Source organism: Panulirus ornatus, chromosome 18 (assembly GCF_036320965.1).
Source record: "Panulirus ornatus isolate Po-2019 chromosome 18, ASM3632096v1, whole genome shotgun sequence".
NCBI lineage: Eukaryota > Metazoa > Arthropoda > Malacostraca > Decapoda > Palinuridae > Panulirus > Panulirus ornatus.
This window is the reverse complement of record NC_092241.1, coordinates 46,626,807-46,647,909: the sequence shown is the minus strand read 5'-3', so window position 1 is coordinate 46,647,909 and position 21,103 is coordinate 46,626,807. Positions and strand designations below refer to the sequence as shown.

The 21,103-nt window shown below is 41.6% G+C and overlaps 1 protein-coding gene across 1 annotated transcript in view; it reads right to left on the bottom strand.

Moving 5' to 3' along the window:
* Positions 1 to 21,103, bottom strand: part of shtd (anaphase promoting complex subunit 1) — a 596,397-nt gene that overhangs the window by 326,004 nt on the left and 249,290 nt on the right. Inside the window, exon 18 of the mRNA XM_071673058.1 lies at positions 7,183 to 7,314. Coding sequence (XP_071529159.1) covers positions 7,183 to 7,314 — 132 coding nt within the window. The remainder of the gene's footprint in view (positions 1 to 7,182; positions 7,315 to 21,103) is intronic.

Sequence of the window (21,103 nt, the reverse complement as noted above, 5' to 3'; positions counted from 1 at the left end):
GGTTTGAAGTTAGCCAAGATGAGTTCATGTGTTGGACTGCTACAGCCACCCCAGATGTGATAGCAGTACTACATACAACAAAGCACCAATCCTTTGTATAAACAGAGCAACGCCTCAGATGAAAAGAAATTTTGACATCTATAAACAGGACTCTCTGTTGCTTTAAGGTAGACAGCTATTTCCATAACGTGGGGTGTCCAAGATAACATGGATGTTACAATAATATCAAGTATATTCACTGATTCAAGACAAAAGTTGTAAGGAATTTTTGATAGAGATGGGTAGAAATTGGGTCTTGGAGGCATTAAACTTTACCAGATTTTATCTACCCTACTGAGATATCCTATCCAAGTCTGAGTTTACTAAGGAAGTTGTGTTGAGTTGAGATGCAGATCAAGTCAGAGAAAGAGAAAAACTGAAGGATGTGGAGGAATGCTGTGTTGAGTTGCCAACTTATGAGTACATCTGGTTATCTGTAGAAAGGAAATGGTTGACAAAAAGAAGAAAAAATTTAGGAGACAGGACAGAACCTTGGGGGTCAACACTGTTGATGGAGAAAGGGGGAAAGACTGATTCATCAACCCGATCCATCAACAACCACGGAGACAGATCAGCTGGAAAAGAGCTAGATATGAGGAAGCAAAGTGAGGAAGGGAAGCCAAAAGAGGAAAGCTTTGAGGTGAGATCCCAATGCCACACCCTATCAAAAGCTTTGGATATATCAAGGGCAGCTATGAAAGATTCCCCCAAAATTTCAGGGATAACGACCAGACATTAGCAAGATATGAAAAGATATCACCAGTGGATCTCACTTTACATATGCCATATGAGTGACCAGAAAGAAAACTGTAAAATTCAAGATGTCTGAGGATATGGGATCTGAGGATGAAACTTCCATCCTGAGTTTGGAGCATCAAAGTGGTGCCCAGAACCATCTTACACCCACTTTGTTAAGATTGCTGGTATTACTTTCTGCCTCATCAAAATGGGACTCCCGAGCTAGTCCTATCATCTTATAAGCATTGTAAATCTCCTCAAAGCTCACTTACTTTCTTCAAGTAAGTTCTCCTGCCATCTCTTGTCTGCACATATTATTTTCAAATATAATCATGTGTGGCAGGGTGGTGACGGGAATGGATGAAGGCAGCAAGTATGAGTATGTACATGTGTATATATGTATATGTCTGTGTATGTACATATATATATATATGTATATGTTGAAATGTATAGGTATGTATAAGTGCATGTGTGGGCATTTATGTATATACATGTGTATGTAGGTGGTTTGGGCCATTCTTTCGTCTGTTTCCTTGTGCTACCTTTTTCACGCAGGAGACAGCGATTACGTCTAATGAAAAAAAAAAATAAATCATGATAGAATTCAGAACCTTATGGTCCCTAGTCCTTAGCACCATGGGGTGCTAAGAAACTCTAGGTTCCCACCTGCTTCTAGTATAAATGAGAAGGAGGGCTCAGACAGTAGTAGTATTGGACCTTTCCATGACCTTTCCCTCTCAAATATACCTGCCTCTTTTTCTATCTACTTTAACTACATCTGTGGCCTTTCTGTTGAACACCATCTATCTAGTACTTCTAATATCTTGCTTCTCTCTGAGACCAAACTTTCTTTCTTTCTTTCAAACTATTCGCCATTTCCTGCGTTAGCGAGGTAGTGTTAAGAACAGAGGACTGGGCCTTTGAGGGAATATCCTCACCTGGCCCCATTCTCTGTTCCTTCTTTTGGAAAATTAAAAAAAAAAACGAGGGGAGGATTTTCAGCCCCACGCTCCCTCCCCTTTTAGTCGCCTTCTACAACACGCAGGGAATACGTGGGAAGTATTCTTTCTCCCCTATCCCCAGGGATAATATATATATATATATTTTTTTTTTTGCTTTGTCGCTGTCTCCCGCGTTTGCGAGGTAGCGCAAGGAAACAGACGAAAGAAATGGCCCAACCCACCCCCATACACATGTATATACATACGTCCACACACGCAAATATACATACCTACACAGCTTTCCATGGTTTACCCCAGACGCTTCACATGCCTTGATTCAATCCACTGACAGCACGTCAACCCCGGTATACCACATCGCTCCAATTCACTCTATTCCTTGCCCTCCTTTCACCCTCCTGCATGTTCAGGCCCCGATCACACAAAATCTTTTTCACTCCATCTTTCCACCTCCAATTTGGTCTCCCTCTTCTCCTCGTTCCCTCCACCTCCGACACATATATCCTCTTGGTCAATCTTTCCTCACTCATTCTCTCCATGTGCCCAAACCATTTCAAAACACCCTCTTCTGCTCTCTCAACCACGCTCTTTTTATTTCCACACATCTCTCTTACCCTTACGTTACTTACTCGATCAAACCACCTCACACCACACATTGTCCTCAAACATCTCATTTCCAGCACATCCATCCTCCTGCGCACAACTCTATCCATAGTCCACGCCTCGCAACCATACAACATTGTTGGAACCACTATTCCTTCAAACATACCCATTTTTGCTTTCCGAGATAATGTTCTCGACTTCCACACATTCTTCAAGGCTCCCAGAATTTTCGCCCCCTCCCCCACCCTATGATCCACTTCCACTTCCATGTTTCCATCCGCTGCCAGATCCACTCCCAGATATCTAAAACACTTCACTTCCTCCAGTTTTTCTCCATTCAAACTCACCTCCCAATTAACTTGACCCTCAACCCTACTGTACCTAATAACCTTGCTCTTATTCACATTTACTCTTAACTTTCTTCTTTCACACACTTTACCAAACTCAGTCACCAGCTTCTGCAGTTTCTCACATGAATCAGCCACCAGCGCTGTATCATCAGCGAACAACAACTGACTCACTTCCCAAGCTCTCTCATCCCCAACAGACTTCATACTTGCCCCTCTTTCCAAAACTCTTGCATTCACCTCCCTAACAACCCCATCCATAAACAAATTAAACAACCATGGAGACATCACACACCCCTGCCGCAAACCTACATTCACTGAGAACCAATCACTTTCCTCTCTTCCTACACGTACACATGCCTTACATCCTCGATAAAAACTTTTCACTGCTTCTAACAACTTTCCTCCCACACCATATATTCTTAATACCTTCCACAGAGCATCTCTATCAACTCTATCACATGCCTTCTCCAGATCCATAAATGCTACATACAAATCCATTTGCTTTTCTAAGTAAATGTATATATATATATATATATATATATATATATATATATATATATATATATATATATATATATATATATATTTTTTTTTTTTTTTTTTTTTTATACTTTGTCGCTGTCTCCCACGTTTGCGAGGTAGCGCAAGGAAACAGACGAAAGAAATGGCCCAACCCCCCCCATACACATGTACATACGTCCACACACGCAAATATACATACCTACACAGCTTTCCATGGTTTACCCCAGACGCTTCACATGCCTTGATTCAATCCACTGACAGCACGTCAACCCCTGTATACCACATCGCTCCAACTCACTCTATTCCTTGCCCTCCTTCCACCCTCCTGCATGTTCAGGCCCCGATCACACAAAATCTTTTTCACTCCATCTTTCCACCTCCAATTTGGTCTCCCTCTTCTCCTCGTTCCCTCCACCTCCGACACATATATCCTCTTGGTCAATCTTTCCTCACTCATTCTCTCCATGTGCCCAAACCATTTCAAAACACCCTCTTCTGCTCTCTCAACCACGCTCTTTTTATTTCCACACATCTCTCTTACCCTTACGTTACTCACTCGCTCAAACCACCTCACACCACACATTGTCCTCAAACATCTCATTTCCAGCACATCCATCCTCCTGCGCACATCTCTATCCATAGCCCACGCCTCGCAACCATACAACATTGTTGGAACCACTATTCCTTCAAACATACCCATTTTTGCTTTCCGAGATAATGTTCTCGACTTCCACACATTTTTCAAGGCTCCCAAAATTTTCGCCCCCTCCCCCACCCTATGATCCACTTCCGCTTCCATGGTTCCATCCGCTGACAGATCCACTCCCAGATATCTAAAACACTTCACTTCCTCCAGTTTTTCTCCATTCAAACTCACCTCCCAATTGACTTGACCCTCACCCCTACTGTACCTAATAACCTTGCTCTTATTCACATTTACTCTTAACTTTCTTCTTCCACACACTTTACCAAACTCAGTCACCAGCTTCTGCAGTTTCTCACATATATATATATATATATATATATATATATATATATAATTAATGTCTAAGATTTATCTTTGGAAATGGATGACATATGGCAATTCTATTCCAAGGTTTATGCTCTCTGCAAGGTTATCAAGGGTCGCTGATAACACCACTGCTTGTGCTTGTCTTCATTTTCAGCACATTTCTGCCTCTTTCTATATTTACACAAGGAATTACTGGAAGTTGATTTCAAAAAACCAATAGATGGCTTCCATGTTTAATGATATTCTCATAAGCACCCATAATCTCTACTCACAATTCTGGTTAAAAAGTGGTGTCTGTGTTTATTCAAACATTAACACTACTGAGGCATGCCTCAAAGACCTTAAGTTCCGGGACTTTAATGTTATTTGGCTCAAGGTATATCTCCCAACTACCACTGTTTTCCTTTGTTTCACCTATTGTTCTCACAATTCTACAGATTGCATAACCTTCTTCAACTGTCTAACTCCTGACATGAAGCCACAAACTGAGATCCTCTACCTAGGGGGATTTCAATGATCATCATAGGGAATGACTGAAGTCCTCTCATACAGATGGTGGGGATACTGAAGTCCTCATGTTCTCCATTATTAATGGTCTAGAGCACATTATCACACATCCCACCCATGTTCCTGACTACTGTGACAACTCTCCTAATATTCTGGATCTGTTTTTCACCTCTAATCCCTCACACTGTAGCTACACGGTCTTGCCTCCAGTTGATTTGTCTGACAACACACTCATAAATCTGTCTATTTTCATTGCACCTCCCTTCCAGAAGCCCCTTCTAAATGTAAATATTGGCCATTCAACAAAGCTGACTGGAATGATTTATGAAAATTCTTTTCTTACTCTCCTTGGGTAAATCAGTGTCTCTCATAGGGTGATGCTTCTGTCCATGACAAATGCATAGCAAAGGTTTCTGTTGTGAGAAAGGAATCATTCATTCCCTCTTCCTCCGAGACAACTGCTTCTTCATATCCATAACTCAACTGTTTCTTGTCTGAGTCATTCAGGCACGGGATCAGGCATACCAGGTTTGAAAAAACTCTCCTTCCTCCAACTCCCATACAGCATATATCCCTGTCCGTAATCTTGTCCAGTACATCCATGAGGCAAAGCATTCTTTTAATCAAAGGAAGTGTGATAACCTCTACTTTTCATCCACTGATAGGTTTTTCTGGTCTTTAGCTAAGGGCATCCCTAACAACTTCTGTCACTCTACCTTTCCTACTACAGTTGTCTCTCCTGTAGACAAAGCAACTCTCTCTGGTTCTAGTTTCTTCTCCAACTGGAATTAAGGGCAACATATGGCTTGGTCTCTCTGCATGATTAAACACTTCCTCCCGCTGCTCCACTATGGTCAACATTATAGTACATTTAACTTAACCAAGACCTTTCCGAGGATTTCACTGCTAATTCAAAAGCACCCAGAAAGCTGAGGGTGATTTACCACTAGAGCAGGAAGTTGACATACATCAATCTACAAAAGGATCACAAGAATGACAGCAGATGCTCTGCTATCTCACCTTTGAACCTCATCAAGCATCCTCATAAATTTTTACTAAAAATGAAAAAAAGAGAAGGATGACAAAACACTATCTATTGAATTATGGTCTAAGTTGTATATTACAATTTTTTTAAAAAATCTGCAGTGTTATATTTCTTTAGTTGGAGGGTAGTTCATATTGTAAGTTAATGGAATTGTTATGAACAGGAATGGAAATGGGAACTCTCTGATAATATGGAAATGTTTGAAGACTATGAAGTAGTCAGTAGAACCATTAAGTAGGAGCCTCTGAAAACACTATACTAGAGTTGCCCCCTGCCAGTGGCCTGTTAAGGGTATGGCACTAAAGGCTAAAAAGTGGCACTAATGTTCACTACTAATGGACACTTTTTTTGCTGTGGCAACCTCCTTGAGGAAGTTCCTAAGGGAAACAGGCATCAGAGATATATATAGATTGAAAGATAGTGAAGTTGGTATCATTCATCTACACCAAAACAGCAAATGACATGTGACAAAGCACCTCCCCTCCTCACCCTGGAATGAGGATCATCTTCAACTTCAGTGCAGGCAATCTCATGCTCTTCTTCCCTCTACCTTCATTCTTCCACATCTTTATGAAAACTATGCCCAAATGATTCACTATCACTCTCCTCTAAAATGTCCACATCAGGCAGTTTAATAAGTCCATGTAATAACTTTGGTTCCTTATGTGGCTCATGTGAGGCAAAGTTGTTATACCATATGCCCCAGCACTGTGATAGTTACTGGCTAGTCAAGAAGAAAAAAATATGGAATGATGTATGGAAATACCTTAAGAGATGCCAGTGAGTGAATTCTGAATAATTAACACCCCTAAGGCTTTACAAAGATGTTTTGAAAATGAGATCCTACATATGGGATACCTGCAGTAAACTTCTCCAGAGGTAGAACATCCCACGTATGGATTATCAGCAGTCACTGGGTTAAACTGCTATTATCACTGCGACGATGCACAGTTCACTGCTTACTATCATTGACAGATGATGAAAAGTTACAATTTTTGCTAACTGAGCTTAAGCTAGAACTTTTGAGAGGCTAGTGCAACAGTTAAAAAGGAAGTTTATCAGCTATATGAAGAAAGAAATGAACAGGAAGACATGACTACAACCTTCAATCAAGTTCTTGAATGAAATTTACAGAGCTGTGAATGAAAAGTTCCTTGAAATCAAAAAAGAAGGTATAAAAATAAGTCACAGCATAAAATAGAGTGAAAAAATCTTTGAAAATATAGAGTTCCATAGTAATAGAGTGGTAAATATAATAAATATGGTATGTGAAAATACTGCAAATGGAACCATACAAGTGAAGAAGTCCTTCTCTGTTAATTACAAACAGGTAACCATCTCTCTCTCTCTTTAGAAATAAAATGAGCTGTAACAGAGTGAAATGAATGAAAAATCAAATTATCATACCTTACAGGCCAGTATCGATGACTAGTAGTATCACCTTCAATAACAACTTTAGAGAGCTTGGATAATTCAGGTAGCATAAGTGGAGCCATGGCTTCATATGACTGATTCTTGTACTGATGTGTGTCACTAAACCTGGATAATCAAAAGCATATCATTAAGATCAGATCCATAATAGAATAAAAATATGAAAAAAGTTTCTTTCATTACAGGTACATTCTACTACATTATAACATTTGTGACAAGCAGCAAAACTCTAGTGAGTAAATATAATTAAAAAACATTCCCAAAACTCTTAGTCACAAAGAAAGAAAAATAGAGGAAACAAGTACACTCAAACTCAGTATCATCTTCCTAACCAAATCTTATATCGGCAATCTATTCACCAAAATTTTTTGTTGCATATCCTTCTAACACCAAGATGTATAATATAAATACAGCAATTGTATCATTCCTCAGAATTCATGATGAAGTAAGGAGATGGAGTAAGTATTTTGAGGGACTGTTAAATGTGCTTGATGACAGTGGCAGGTAGGAGAGTGGATTGGTGAAGAAAGAAGAGGTAGTGAAAGCCTTATGGATGATGAAATGTGGCAAGGCAGATGGAGCAGATGGTATTACTATCAAGGAAGGGGGTGACTGCTGTTGATTTTTTGGTAAAGGTTTTCAGTGTAAGTATGGATCATGGTGAGGTGCCTGATGATTGGCAAAATGCATGTATAATGCCATTGTATAAAGGCAAGGGGGATAATGGTGTGTTCAAACTATAGAGGTATGAACTAGGTGAGTACACCTGATAATTTGCACTGGAGGGTATTGAATGAGAGGGTGAAGGTATGGAGAGAACATTAGATTGGGGAGGAGCAGTGTGGTTTAACAAGTGGTAGAGGATGTGTAGATCAGGTGTTAGAAATACTTAAAGAAGCAAATGGATTTGTGTGAGGGCACTGATGGAACTGGAGAAGGCATATGATAGGGCTGATAAAAATGCTTTGTGGAAGGTCTTAAGGATATATGGTTTGCTCAGAAAGCTGCAACAATATATGCTTTGCTAAGAAAGCTGCAACAATCGGTACAAGTTTTTATTGTGGGTGTAAGGCCTGCGTATGAGTAGGAAGAGAGAGTGAAAGGTTCCAAGTGAATATTGATCTGCAGCAGGGGCATGTGATGTCACCATGGTTGTTTCATTTGTTTACAAATGGGGTGGTTAGGGAGGTAAATGTGAAAGTCTTAGAAAGAGTGATGAGTATGCAGTCTGTGGGGTACGAGAGGGCATGAAAAGTGAGTTAATTGTTGTTTCCTGATGATACAGTGCTGGTGGCAGTTTCAAGTGAGGAATTGCTGAAGTTGGTGACTGAGTTTAGAAAGGAGAAAGTTAAGAGTGAATGTGAATAAAAGCAAGGTCATTATATGTAGCAAGACTGAGGACAGGTAAGATGGGATGCGAGTCTGAATGGATAAAAACTGGAGAAAGTGAAATGTTTTAGATGTCTGGGAGTGGGTATGGCAATGAACAGAATCATGAAAGCTGAAGTGAGTCAGGGTGGGGGAAGAAGTGCTGTGGAAAGAGAGAACATTATCTCAGGGGGGAAAAAATAGGTATGTTTGAAGGAATAGTAGTCCCAACAATATTATATGGATGTGAGGCAAAGACTATGGATAAGGCACAAAATGCTTAAGGACATTTTGTGCTGTGAACTGGTTTCACTGAATAAGTAATAAAAGGGTAAGAGAAGTGTGTTAATGAAAAGAGTATGGTTCAGAGAGCAGAAAAGTAGGTGCTGAAATGATATGAACATATGGAGAGAATGAGTGTAAAAAAGGTTGACAACAATGGTATGGAGAGAATGAGTGTAAAAAAGGTTGACAACAATGATATATGTGCCAGAAGTGGAGGGATCATGGGCAATAGGTAGACCAAATTGGAGATGGAAGAATGAACTGAAAAAGATTTTGAACGATTGCATCCTGAATGTGCAAATAGGGGAAAAGTATGCACAGGACAGAGTAAATTGGAGTGATGTTGTGGTATACTGGGTTGACAAACTGTCAATGGACTAAACCACAGCATGGGAAGCATATAAAGGCAAACCACAGAAGTTCTATGGCATCTGCTTGTGGATAGGGAGCTGAGGTTTCAGTGTATTACACATGACAGCTAGGAAATAGATGTGAGCAAATGTGATTTTTCTTCATCAGTTCCTGTTGTTACTTCACTGCCTCCCTGAGGTAGAGGAGAAAAATTTCTACCTCTGCAGTCCCTGCCCATCATAGAAGGCAACCAAAAGGGGAGGGAGTAGGGGGCTGGAACCCCTCCCCTTATTGTATCTCAATTTCAAAAAGAAAAAACAGAGGGAGCAGCCAGGCAGGGATGTGCTCATCCTTCCCAAAGTCTCATATTGGGATGTATGAATGTGTGTGAATGCAACAAAGATGGGAAGAGAGGAGAGACAGGTAGTAAGTCTGATGAAATAAACCTGAAACTTCTGGATCTGATTGAAATGAAGCTCAAGGGTAGAGGGGTAGAATGGTTTAGATATGTCTTAGGAATAAAGTCAGGGGTTGGTGAGAGGAAAAGAGCTAAGGAAGAAGTAGCACTACTCGTGAAGCATGAGTTGTGGAAGTGCTTAATAGAGTGCAAGGAAGTAAATTCTAGTTTGATGGGGATAAAACTGAAAGTGAATGGCAAAAAATGGGTGATTATTGGTATCAATGAGAAGAAAGATGATGAGAGGCAAGTGTTTTGGGAGCAGCTGAGTGATTGTGTCAACAGCTTTAGGGCAAGAGACCAGGTATTGGTTATGGGTGACTTAAATACAAAGGTAACTAATGTGGCAGTTGAAGGTATAATTTGTTTGCATGGGGTAATCAGTGTTATGAATGGAAATGTTGAAAAGTTTGTGGAAATGTGTGCTGAAAAAGACTGGTGATTGGGAATACCTGTTTTAAAAAGAGAGATATACACAAGTATACATATGTGAGTACAAAAGGTGGTCAACAGGTATGATTACATTATGTGTTAATTGATATGCATGTAAAAGAGAGACTTTTGAATGTGAGTGTGGTGAGAGGGGCAGCTTGTGAGATGCTTGATCACTATCTTGTGGAAGTGAGTGTTAAATCTGCAGAGGCTTTCAAAAAAGAGGAAACAAGGTCTGGAGGAAGAAAGTGCTGTGAGAAAGTGAGCTTGAAAAAGGGACTTGAGTGAAGAAGAGACTGAGTGTAGACTGGCAAAAGGAGAGAGCAAGTGAAGTGATGGGAGTGCATAAGGAATGGCAGGTATTAAGCAAAGCAGTGATGGCATGTGCAAAAGATACATATGACATGCGAAGGGTGAGAGGCAGGCAGATCAGAAAGGGTAGTGAACAGTGGGATACAGAAGTAAAGTTGTTTGTGAAAGAAAAAGAGAGTGCAAATGATTGGGAGGTTTATAAGAGAAAGTGGTATGAGGTCAAGAGGAAGGAGCAAGGGTTGAAAAAGAGGGCAAATGAGAGTTGGGTGAGAGAGTCATTAAAATTAAGGGATACAAAGATATTATGAAAGGAGATGAAGGGGGAAAAAGGGGAAGTGATAACAGGCAGTGATGAGGTGAGGAGGGGATGGAGTGAGAATTTTGAAGTACTGTTAAATGTGTTTGATGACAGAATGGCAGATGTAGGGTGTTAGGTTGGGGTGGTATGTGAAGTGAGAGTCGTGGAGAGTGGTTTGGTGAAGAAAGAAGAGATAGTGAAAGTCTAGCCGAAGATGAACTGTGGGAAGGCAGCAGGATTGGATGGTACTGCAGTTGAATTCATTACAAAAAGGGGTGGCTGTGTTAATTAGTTGGTAAGGATATTCATTGTATGTATGGATCATGGTGAAGTGCCTAAGGATTGGCAGAATGCATGTACAGTGCCACTGTATAAAAGGTATGGGAATAAAAACAAGTGTTCAAACTACAGAGGCATAGGTTTGTTGAGTATTCCTGGAAAATTGTATGGGAGGGTATTGGCCGAGAGGGTGAAGGCATGTACAGAACACCAGACTGGGGAGGAGCAGTGTGGTTTCAGAAGTGGTAAAGGATGTGTAGATCAGGTGTTTGCTTTGAAGAATGTGTGTGAGAAATACTTAGAAAAACAGGCGAGTTTGTATTTAGCATTTATGGATCTGGAAAAAACATATGATACGGTTGATAGAGATGGTTTGTGGATGGTATTAAGACTATATATGGTGTGGCTGGCAAGCTGCAAGAGGCAGAGGGAAATCTTTATCAAGGGTGTAAGGCATGTGTACAAGTAGGAAGAGAGGAGAGTGATTGGCTCCCAGTGAAGGTCATTCTGAGGCAGGGATGTGTGGTTCTTTAATTTGTTAATGGATGGGGTGGTTAAAGGGGTAAATACAAGTTTTGGAGAGAAAGGCAAGTACGCAGTCTGTTGGGGATGAGAGGTCCTGAAAAAGTCACTTGTTTGCTGATGATACAGCACTGGTGGCTGATTCAAGTGAGAAACTGCAGAAGTTGCTGACCAAGTTTGGTAGAGTATGCAAAAGAAGAAAGTTGAGAGAGAATGTGAATAAAAGCAAGGTTCTTTAAGTTCAGCAGGGTTGAGAGACCAGTTAGTTGGGATGTAAGTCTGAATAGAGAAAAATTGGAAGAAATGATGTGTCTTAGATATCTGGGAGTGGATTCGGCAGCAAATGGAACCATGGAAGCGGAAGTGAATCATTGAGTGGGGAGGGGGGAAAGCTTCAGAGAGCAATGAAGAATGTGTGGAAAAAGAAAACATTTTCTGGAAAGGAAAATATGGGCATATTTGAAGGAATATTAGTTCCAACAATAATCATATGGCTGTGAGCCATGGGTTATAGATAGAGTTGTAAGGAGGAGGGTGGATGTTTTGGAAATGAAATGTCTGAGGACAATATGTGGTATGAGGTGGTTTGATCGAGTAAGTAATGAAGAGGTAAGAGAGATTTGTGGAAATGAAAATTGCAGTTGATAGAGCAAAACAAGGTGTGTTGAAATTGTTTGAACATATGTTAGGAAAGATTGACAACTTTAGAAGATATATGTGTCAAAGGTGGAGGGAACAAGAAGTGGGAGACCAAAGAGGAGGTGGAAGGATGAAGTGAAAAAGATTATGAGCGATCAGAGCCTGAATATACAGGAGGGCGAGAGGCGTGCAAGGAATAGAGTGAACTGGAACGATATGGTATACCAGGGTCGGTGTGCAGTCAATGGACTGAACCAGGGCAAGTGAAGCGTCTGGGGCAAACCATGGAAAAGTCTGTGGGGCCTGAATGTGGATAAGGAGCTGTGGTTTGTGGTTTTGGTGCACCACGTATGACAGTAAGAGACTGAGTGTGAATAAATGTGTCCTTTATTTGTCAGTTTGCCAGCCGCTACCTCGCTGAAACAGGGGGTAGTGATGCTGTTTCCTGTAGGGTATGGGAGTGCCAAGAATGGATGAAGGCAAGCAAGTACGATCATGTGCTTGTGTATATATATGTCTGTGTATGAATATGCATATTTAAGAATATGTAAAGGGTATAAGAAAGAATACTTCACACGCATTCCTCACGTGTTGTAAAAGGCGACTAAAGGGGACGGGAGCGAGGGGCTAGAAACCCTCCCCTTATCCTCCTGGAAGGCTGAGATTGGGGTGTCTAAATGTGTGTGGATGAAACCAAGATGAGAAAAAAGGAGAGATACATAGTATGTTTGAGGAAAGGAACCTGGATGTTTTGGCTCTGAGTGAAACAAATCTCAAGGGTATAGGGGAGAAATGGTTTGGGAATATCTTGGAAGTAAAGTCAGGGGTTAGCGAGAGGACAAGAGCAAGGGAAGGAGTAGCACTACTCCTGAAAACAGGGAGTGGTGGGAGTATATGATAGAATGTAAGAAAGTAAACTCTAGATTGATATGGGTAAAACTGAAAGTGGGTAAAACTGAAAGAGAGATGGGTGATTATTGGTGCATATGCACCTGGGCTTGAGAAGATAGATCATGAGAGGCAAATGTTTTGGGAGCAGCTGAGTGACTGTGTTAGTAGTTTTGATGCACGAGACCAGGTTATAGTGATGGGTGATTCGAATATAAAGGTTAGTAGTGTGGTAGTTGAGGGAATAGTTGGTTTACATAGGGTGTTCAGTGTTGTAAATGAAAATGGTGAGGAGCTTGTAGATTTATGTACTGAAAAAGGACTGGTGATTGGGAATACCTGTTTTAAAAAGAGAAATATACATAATATTTATTTATTTTATTTATTCTTATTCATTTTCCTTTGTCGCTGTCTCCCGCGTTTGCGAGGTAACGCAAGGAAACGGACGAAAGAAATGGCCAAACCCACCCCCATACACATGTATATACACACACATCCACATACGCAAATATACACATATATATACACACACAGACACATACATATATACCCATGCACACAATTCACACTGTCTGCCCCTATTCATTCCCATCGCCACCTCGCCACACATGGAATACCGTCCCCCTCCCCCCTCATGTGTGCGGGGTAGCACTAGGAAAAGACAACAAAGGCCTCATTCCTTCACGCTCAGTCTCTAGCTGTCATGCAATAATGCCCGAAACCACAGCTCCCTTTCCACATCCAGGCCCCAAACAGCTTTCCATGGTTTGCCCCAGACGCTTCACATGCCCTGATTCAATCCACTGACAGCATGTCAACCCCGGTATACCACATCGATCCAATTCACTCTATTCCTTGCCCGCCTTTCACCCTCCTGCATGTTCAGGCCCCGATCAGACAAAATCTTTTTCACTCCATCTTTCCACCTCCAATTTGGTTTCCCTCTTCTCCTCGTTCCCTCCACCTCCGACACATATATCCTTTTGGTCAATCTTTCCTCACTCATTCTCTCCATGTGCCCAAACCATTTCAAAACACCCTCTTCTGCTCTCTCAACCACGCTCTTTTTATTTCCACACATCTCTCTTACCCTTACATTACTTACTCGATCAAACCACCTCACACCACACACTTTCCTCAAACATCTCATTTCCAGCACATCCACCCTCCTGCGCACAACTCTATCCATAGCCCACGCCTCGCAGCCATACAACATTGTTGGAACCACTATTCCTTCAAACATACCCATTTTTGCTTTCCGAGATAATGTTCTCGACTTCCACACATTCTTCAAGGCTCCCAGGATTTTCACCCCCTCCCCCACCCTATGATCCACTTCCGCTTCCATGGTTCCATCCGCTGCCAGATCCACTCACATATATCTAAAACACTTTACTTCCTCCAGTTTTTCTCCATTCAAACTTACCTCCCAATTGACTTGACCCTCAACTCTACTGTACCTAATAACCTTGCTCTTATTCACATTTACTCTTAACTTTCTTCTTTCACACACTTTACCAAACTCAGTCACCATCTTCTGCAGTTTCTCACATAAATCAGCCACCAGTGCTGTATCATCAGCGAACAACAACTGACTCACTTCCCAAGCTCTCTCATCCACAACAGACTTCATTCTTGCCCCTCTTTCCAAAACTCTTGCATTCACCTCCCTAACAACCCCATCCATAAACAAATTAAACAACCATGGAGACATCACACACCCCTGCCGCAAACCTACATTCACTGAGAACCAATCACTTTCCTCTCTTCCTACACGTACACATGCCTTACATCCTCGATAAAAACTTTTCACTGCTTCTAACAACTTGCCTCCCACACCATATATTCCTAATACCTTCCACAGAGCATCTCTATCAACTCTATCATATGCCTTCTCCAGATCCATAAATGCTAAATACAAATCCATTGGCTTTTCTAAGTATTTCTCACATACATTCTTCAAAGCAAACCCCTGATCCACACATCCTCTACCACTTCTGAAACCACACTGCTCTTCCCCAATCTGATGCTCTGTACATGCCTTCACCCTCTCAATCAATACCCTCCCATATAATTTACCAGGAATACTCAACAAACTTATACCTCTGTAATTTGAGCACTCACTCCTATCCCCTTTGCCTTTGTACAATGGCACTATGCATGCATTCCGCCAATCCTCAGGCACCTCACCATGAGTCATACATACATTAAATAACCTTACCAACCAGTCAACAATACAGTCACCCCCTTTTTTAATAAATTCCACTGCAATACCATCCAAACCTGCTGCCTTGCCGGCTTTCATCTTCCGCAAAGCTTTTACTACCCCTTCTCTGTTTACCAAATCATTTTCCCCAACCCTCTCACTTTGCACACCACCTCGACCAAGAAACCCTATATCTGCCACTCTATCATCAAACACATTCAACAAACCTTCAAAATACTCACTCCATCTCCTTCTCACATCACCACTACTTGTTATCACCTCCCCATTAGCGCCCTTCACTGAAGTTCCCATTTGCTCCCTTGTCTTATGCACTTTATTTACCTCCTTCCAGAACATCTTTTTATTCTCCCTAAACTTTAATGATACTCTCTCACCCCAACTCTCATTTGCCCTCTTTTTCACCTTTTGCACCTTTCTCTTGACCTCCTGTCTCTTTCTTTTATACATCTCCCACTCAATTGCATTTTTTTCCTGCAAAAATCGTCCAAATGCCTCTCTCTTCTCTTTCACTAATAATCTTACTTCTTCATCCCACCACTCACTACCCTTTCTAATCAACCCACCTCCCACGCTTCTCATGCCACAAGCATCTTTTGCGCAATCCATCATTAATTCCCTAAATACATCCCATTCCTCCCCCACTCCCCTTACTTCCATTGTTCTCACCTTTTTCCATTCTGTACTCAGTCTCTCCTGGTACTTCCTCACACAAGTCTCCTTCCCATAAGTATACATAAGTATACGTATGTAAATATGAGAGATGGCCAGAAAGCGTTATTGGATTAGGTGTTAATTGATAAGCATGCAAAAGAGAGACTTTTGGATGTTAATGTGCTAAGAGGACCAACTGGAGGGATGTCTGATCATTATCTTGTGGAGGCGAAGGTGAAGATCTGTAGAGGTTTTCAGAAAAGAAGAAAGAATGTTGGGGTGAAGAGAGTGGTGAGAGTAAGAGGGTGTGGGAAGGAGACTTGCGTGATGAAGTACCAGGAGAGACTGAGTACAGAATGGAAAAAGGTGAGAACAGAGGACGTAAGGGGAGTGGGGGAGAAAAGGGATGTATTTAGGGAAGCACTGATGGCTTGCACAGAAGATGCCTGTGGCATGAGAAGCGTGGGAGGTGGGCAGATTAGAAAGGGTAGTGAGTGGTGGGATGAAGGAGTAAGATTATTAGTGAAAGAGAAGAGAGAGGCATCTGGATGATTTCTGCAGGGAAATAATTCTAATGACTAGGAGATGTATAAAAAAAAAGAGGCACGAGGTCAAAAGAAAGGTGCAAGAGGTGAAAAAGAGGGCAAATGAGAGTTATTTACCTCCTTCCAAAACATCTTTTTGTTCTCCCTAAAATTTAATGATACTCTCTCACCCCAACTCTCATTTGCCCTCTTTTTCACCTCTTGCACCTTTCTCTTGACCTCCTGCCTCTTTCTTTTATACATCTCCCAGTCATTTACATTATTTCCCTGCAAAAATCATCCAAATGCCTCTCTCTTCTCTTTCACTAATAATCTTACTTCTTCATCCCACCACTCACTACCGTTCTAATCTGCACACCTCCCATGCTTCTCATGCCACAAGCATCTTTTGCACAAGCCATCACTGCTTCCCTAAATACATCCCATTCCTCCCCAACTCCCATTACGCCCTCTGTTCTCACCTTTTTCCATTCTGTAATCACTCTCTCCTAGTACTTCCTCACACAAGTCTTCTTCCCAAGCTCACTCACTCTCACCACCCTCTTCACCCCAACATTCTCTCTTCTTTTCTAAAAACCTCTACAAATCTTCACCTACGCCTCCACAAGATAATGATCAGACATCCCTCCAGTTGCATCTCTAAGCACATTAACATCCAAAAGTCTCTCTTTCGCCCGCCTATCAATTAACACGTATTCCATTAACCTTCTCTGACCATCTCTCCTAAATACATATGTATACTTATGTATACCTCTCTTTTTAAACCAAGTATTCCCAATCATCAGTCCTTTTTAAGCACATAAATCTACAAGCTCTTCACCATTTCCATTTACAACACTGAACACACCCTGACCACCAATTATTCCCTCAACTGCCACATTACTCACCTTTGTATTCAAATCACCCATCACTATAACCCAGTCTCGTGCATCAAAACTACTAACACACTCACTCAGCTGCTCCCAAAACACTTGCCTATCATGACCTTTCTTCTCATGCCCAGGTGCATATGCACCAATAATCACCCATCTCTCTCCATCCACTTTCAGTTTTACCCATATCAATCTAGAGCTTACTTTCTCACACTCTATCACATACTTCCACCACTCCAGTTTCAGGAGTAGTGCTACTCCTTCCCTTGCTCTTGTGCTCTCACAAACCCCTGACTTTACTCCCAAGACATTCCCAAATCACTCTTCCCCTTTACCCTTGAGCTTCGTTTCACTCAGAGCCAAAACATCCAGGTTCCTTTCCTCAAACATACTACCTATCTCTCTTTTTTTCTCATCTTGGTTACATCCAAACACATTTAGACACCCCAGTCTGAGCCTTCGAGGAGGATGATCATTCCCCGCATGACTCCTTCTTCTGTTTCCCCTTTTAGAAAGTTAAAATACAAGGAGGGGAGGGTTTCTAGCCCCCGCTCCCGTCCCCTTAATCGCCTCCTACGACACGTGAGAAATGCATGGGAAGCATTCTTTCTCCCCAATCCCCATATATATAGTAGCATTTATGATATCTGGAGGAGGCATATGACAGAGTTGATAGAGATGCTCTGTGGAAGGTATTAAGAATATATGGTGTGGGAGGTAAGTTGTTAGAAGCAGTGAAAAGTTTTTATCGAGAATGTAAGGCATGTGTGAGTAGGAAGAGAGGAAAAAGACTGGTTCTCAGTGAATATTGGTTTGCGGCAGGGGTGCGTGACGTCCCCATGGTTGTCTAATTTGTTTATGGATGGGGTTGCTAGGGAGGTGAATGCAAGAGCTTTGAAAAGAGGTGCAAGTATGCAGTCTCTTGTGGATGAGAGAGTTTGGAAAGTGAGCCAGTTGTTGCTCGCTGATGATACAGCGCTGGTGGCTATTTTGGGTGAGAAACTGCAGAAGCTGGTGACTGAGTTTGTTAAAGTGTTAGAAAGAAGAAAGCTGAGAGAAAATGTGAATAAGAGCAAGGTTATTAGGTACAGTAGGGTTGAAAGACAAGTCAATTGGGAGGTAAGTTTAAATGGAGAAAAAAGAAAGGTAGGGAAGTGTTTTAGATATCTTGGAGTGGATTTGGCAGAAGATGGAATAATGAAAGTGGAAGTAAATCATAGGGTGGGGTAGGGGGCAAAAGTTCAGGGAGCATTGAAAAATGTGTGGAAGTCGAGAACGTTATCTTGGAAAGCAAAAATGGGTATGTTTGAAGGAATAGTGGTTCCAACAATGTTATATGGTTCCAAGGCATGGGCTATAGATAGAGTTGTGCAGAGGAGGGTGGATGTGTGGATGTGCTGAAAATGAGATGTTTGAGGACAATATGTGGTGTGAGGCGGTTTCATCGAGTAAGTAATGAAAGGGGTAAGAGAGATGTGTGGTAATAAAAAGAGTGTGGTTGAGAGAGCAGAAGACGGTGTTTTGAAATGGTTTCCTCACATGGAGAGAATGAGTGAGGAAAGATTGACAAAGAGGATATAAGAGTCAGAGGTTGAGGGAACGAGGAGAAGTAGGAGACCAAATTGGAGGTGGAAAGATGGAGTGAAAAAGATTTTGAGTGATCGGGGCCTGAACATACAGGAGGGTGAAAGGCGTGCAAGGAATAGAGTGAATTGGAACGATGTGGTATACCGGGGTCGACGTGATGTCAATGGATTGTACCAGGGCATGTGAAGCGTCTGGGGTAAACAATGGAAAATTCTGTGGGGTTTGGATGTGGAAAGGGAACTGTGGTTTCGGTGCATTATTACATGACAGCTACAGGCTGATTGTAAACGAATGTAGCCTTTGTTTTCTTTTCCTAGTGCTACCTCGTGCACACGAGGGGAGAGGGTGTTGTTATTTCATGTGTGGCGCGGTGGCGATGGGAATGAATAAAGGCAGACATTATGAATTATGTACATGCGTATATATGTATATGTCTGTGTGTGTATATATGTATGTATACGTTGAGAAGTATAGGTATGTATATTTGCATGTGTGGACGTGTACGTATATACATGTGTATGTGGGTGGGTTGGGCCATTCTTTCGTCTGTTTCCTTGCACTACCTCACTAACACAGGAGACAGCGACAAAGCAAATTAATAAATATCTAAATAAATATATATATTCTAACTGGGGAGAGGGGAGAAAGAATACTTCCCACGCATTCCTCAAGTGTCGTAGAAGGCAACTACGGCGAACAGGAGCAGGGGGCTAGAAATGCTCCCCTCCTTGTATTTTAACTTTCTAAAAGGGGAAACAGATGAAGGAGTCACGCGAGGAGTGTTCATTCTCCTCGAAGGCTAAGATTGGGGTGTCTAAATGTGTGTGGATGTAACCAAGATGGGAAAAAAGGAGAGATAGGTAGTATGTTTGAGGAAAGGAACCTGGATGTTTTGGCTCTGAGTGAAACAAAGCTCAAGGGTAAAAGGGAAGAGTGATTTGGGAATGTCTTGGGAGTAAAGTCAGGGGTTTGTGAGAGCACAAGAGCAAGGGAAGGAGTAGCACTACTCCTGAAACAGGAGTGGTGGGATTATATGATAGAGTGTAAGAAAGTACACTCTAGAATGATATGGGTAAAACTGAAAGTGGATGGAGAGAGATGGGTGATTAATGGTACGTATGAACCTGGGCATGAGAAGAAAGATAATGAGAGGCAAGTGTTTTGGGAGCAGCTGAGTGACTGTGTTAGTAGTTTTGATGCACGAGACCAGGTTATAGTGATGGCTGATTTGAATGAAAAGGTGAGTAATGAGACAGTTGAAGGAATAACTGGTATACATGGGGTGTTCAGTGTTGTAAATGGAAATGGTGAAGAGCTTGTAGATTTATGTGCTAAAAAAGGACTGGTGATTAGGAATAACTGATTTAAAAAGAGAGATATACATAGGTATACATATGTAAGTAGGAGAGATGGCCAGAGAGCGTTACTGGATTACGTGTTAATTGATAGGCACGCAAGAGAGAGACTTCTGGTTGTTAATGTACTGAGAGGTGCAACTGGAGGGATGTCTGATCATTAGCTTGTGGAGGCAAAGATGAAGATCTGTAGAGGTTTTCAGAAATGAAGAGAGAATGTTAGGGTGAAGAGAGTGGTGAGAGTAAGTGAGCTACGGAAGGAGACTTGTGTGAGGAAGTACCAGGAAAGGCTGAGTACAGAATGGAAAAAGGTGAGAACAAAGGAGGTAAGGGGAGTGGGAGAGGAATGGGATGTATTTAGGGAAGCAGTGATGGCTTGTGCAAAAGATGCTTGTGTCATAAGAAGTGTGGAAGGTAAGCAGATTGTAAAGGGAAATGAGTGGTGGGATGAAGAAGTAAGATTATTAGTGAAAGAGAAGAGAGAGGCATTTGGATGATTTTTGCAGGGAAATAATGCAAATGACTGGGAGATGTATAAAAGAAAGAGGCAGGAGGTCAAGAGAAAGGTGCAAGAGGTGAAAAAGAGGGCAAATCAGAGTTGGGGCGAGAGATTATCATTAAATTTTGTGGAGAATAAAAAGATGTTTTGGAAGGAGGTATATAAAGTACGTAAGACAAGGGAACAAATGGGAACTTCAGTGAAGGGGGCTAATGGGGAAGTGATAACAAGTAGTGGTGATGTGAGAAGGAGATGGAGTGAGTATTTTGAAGGTTTGCTGAATGTGTCTGATGATAGAGTGGCAGATATAGGGTGTTTTGGTCGAGGTGG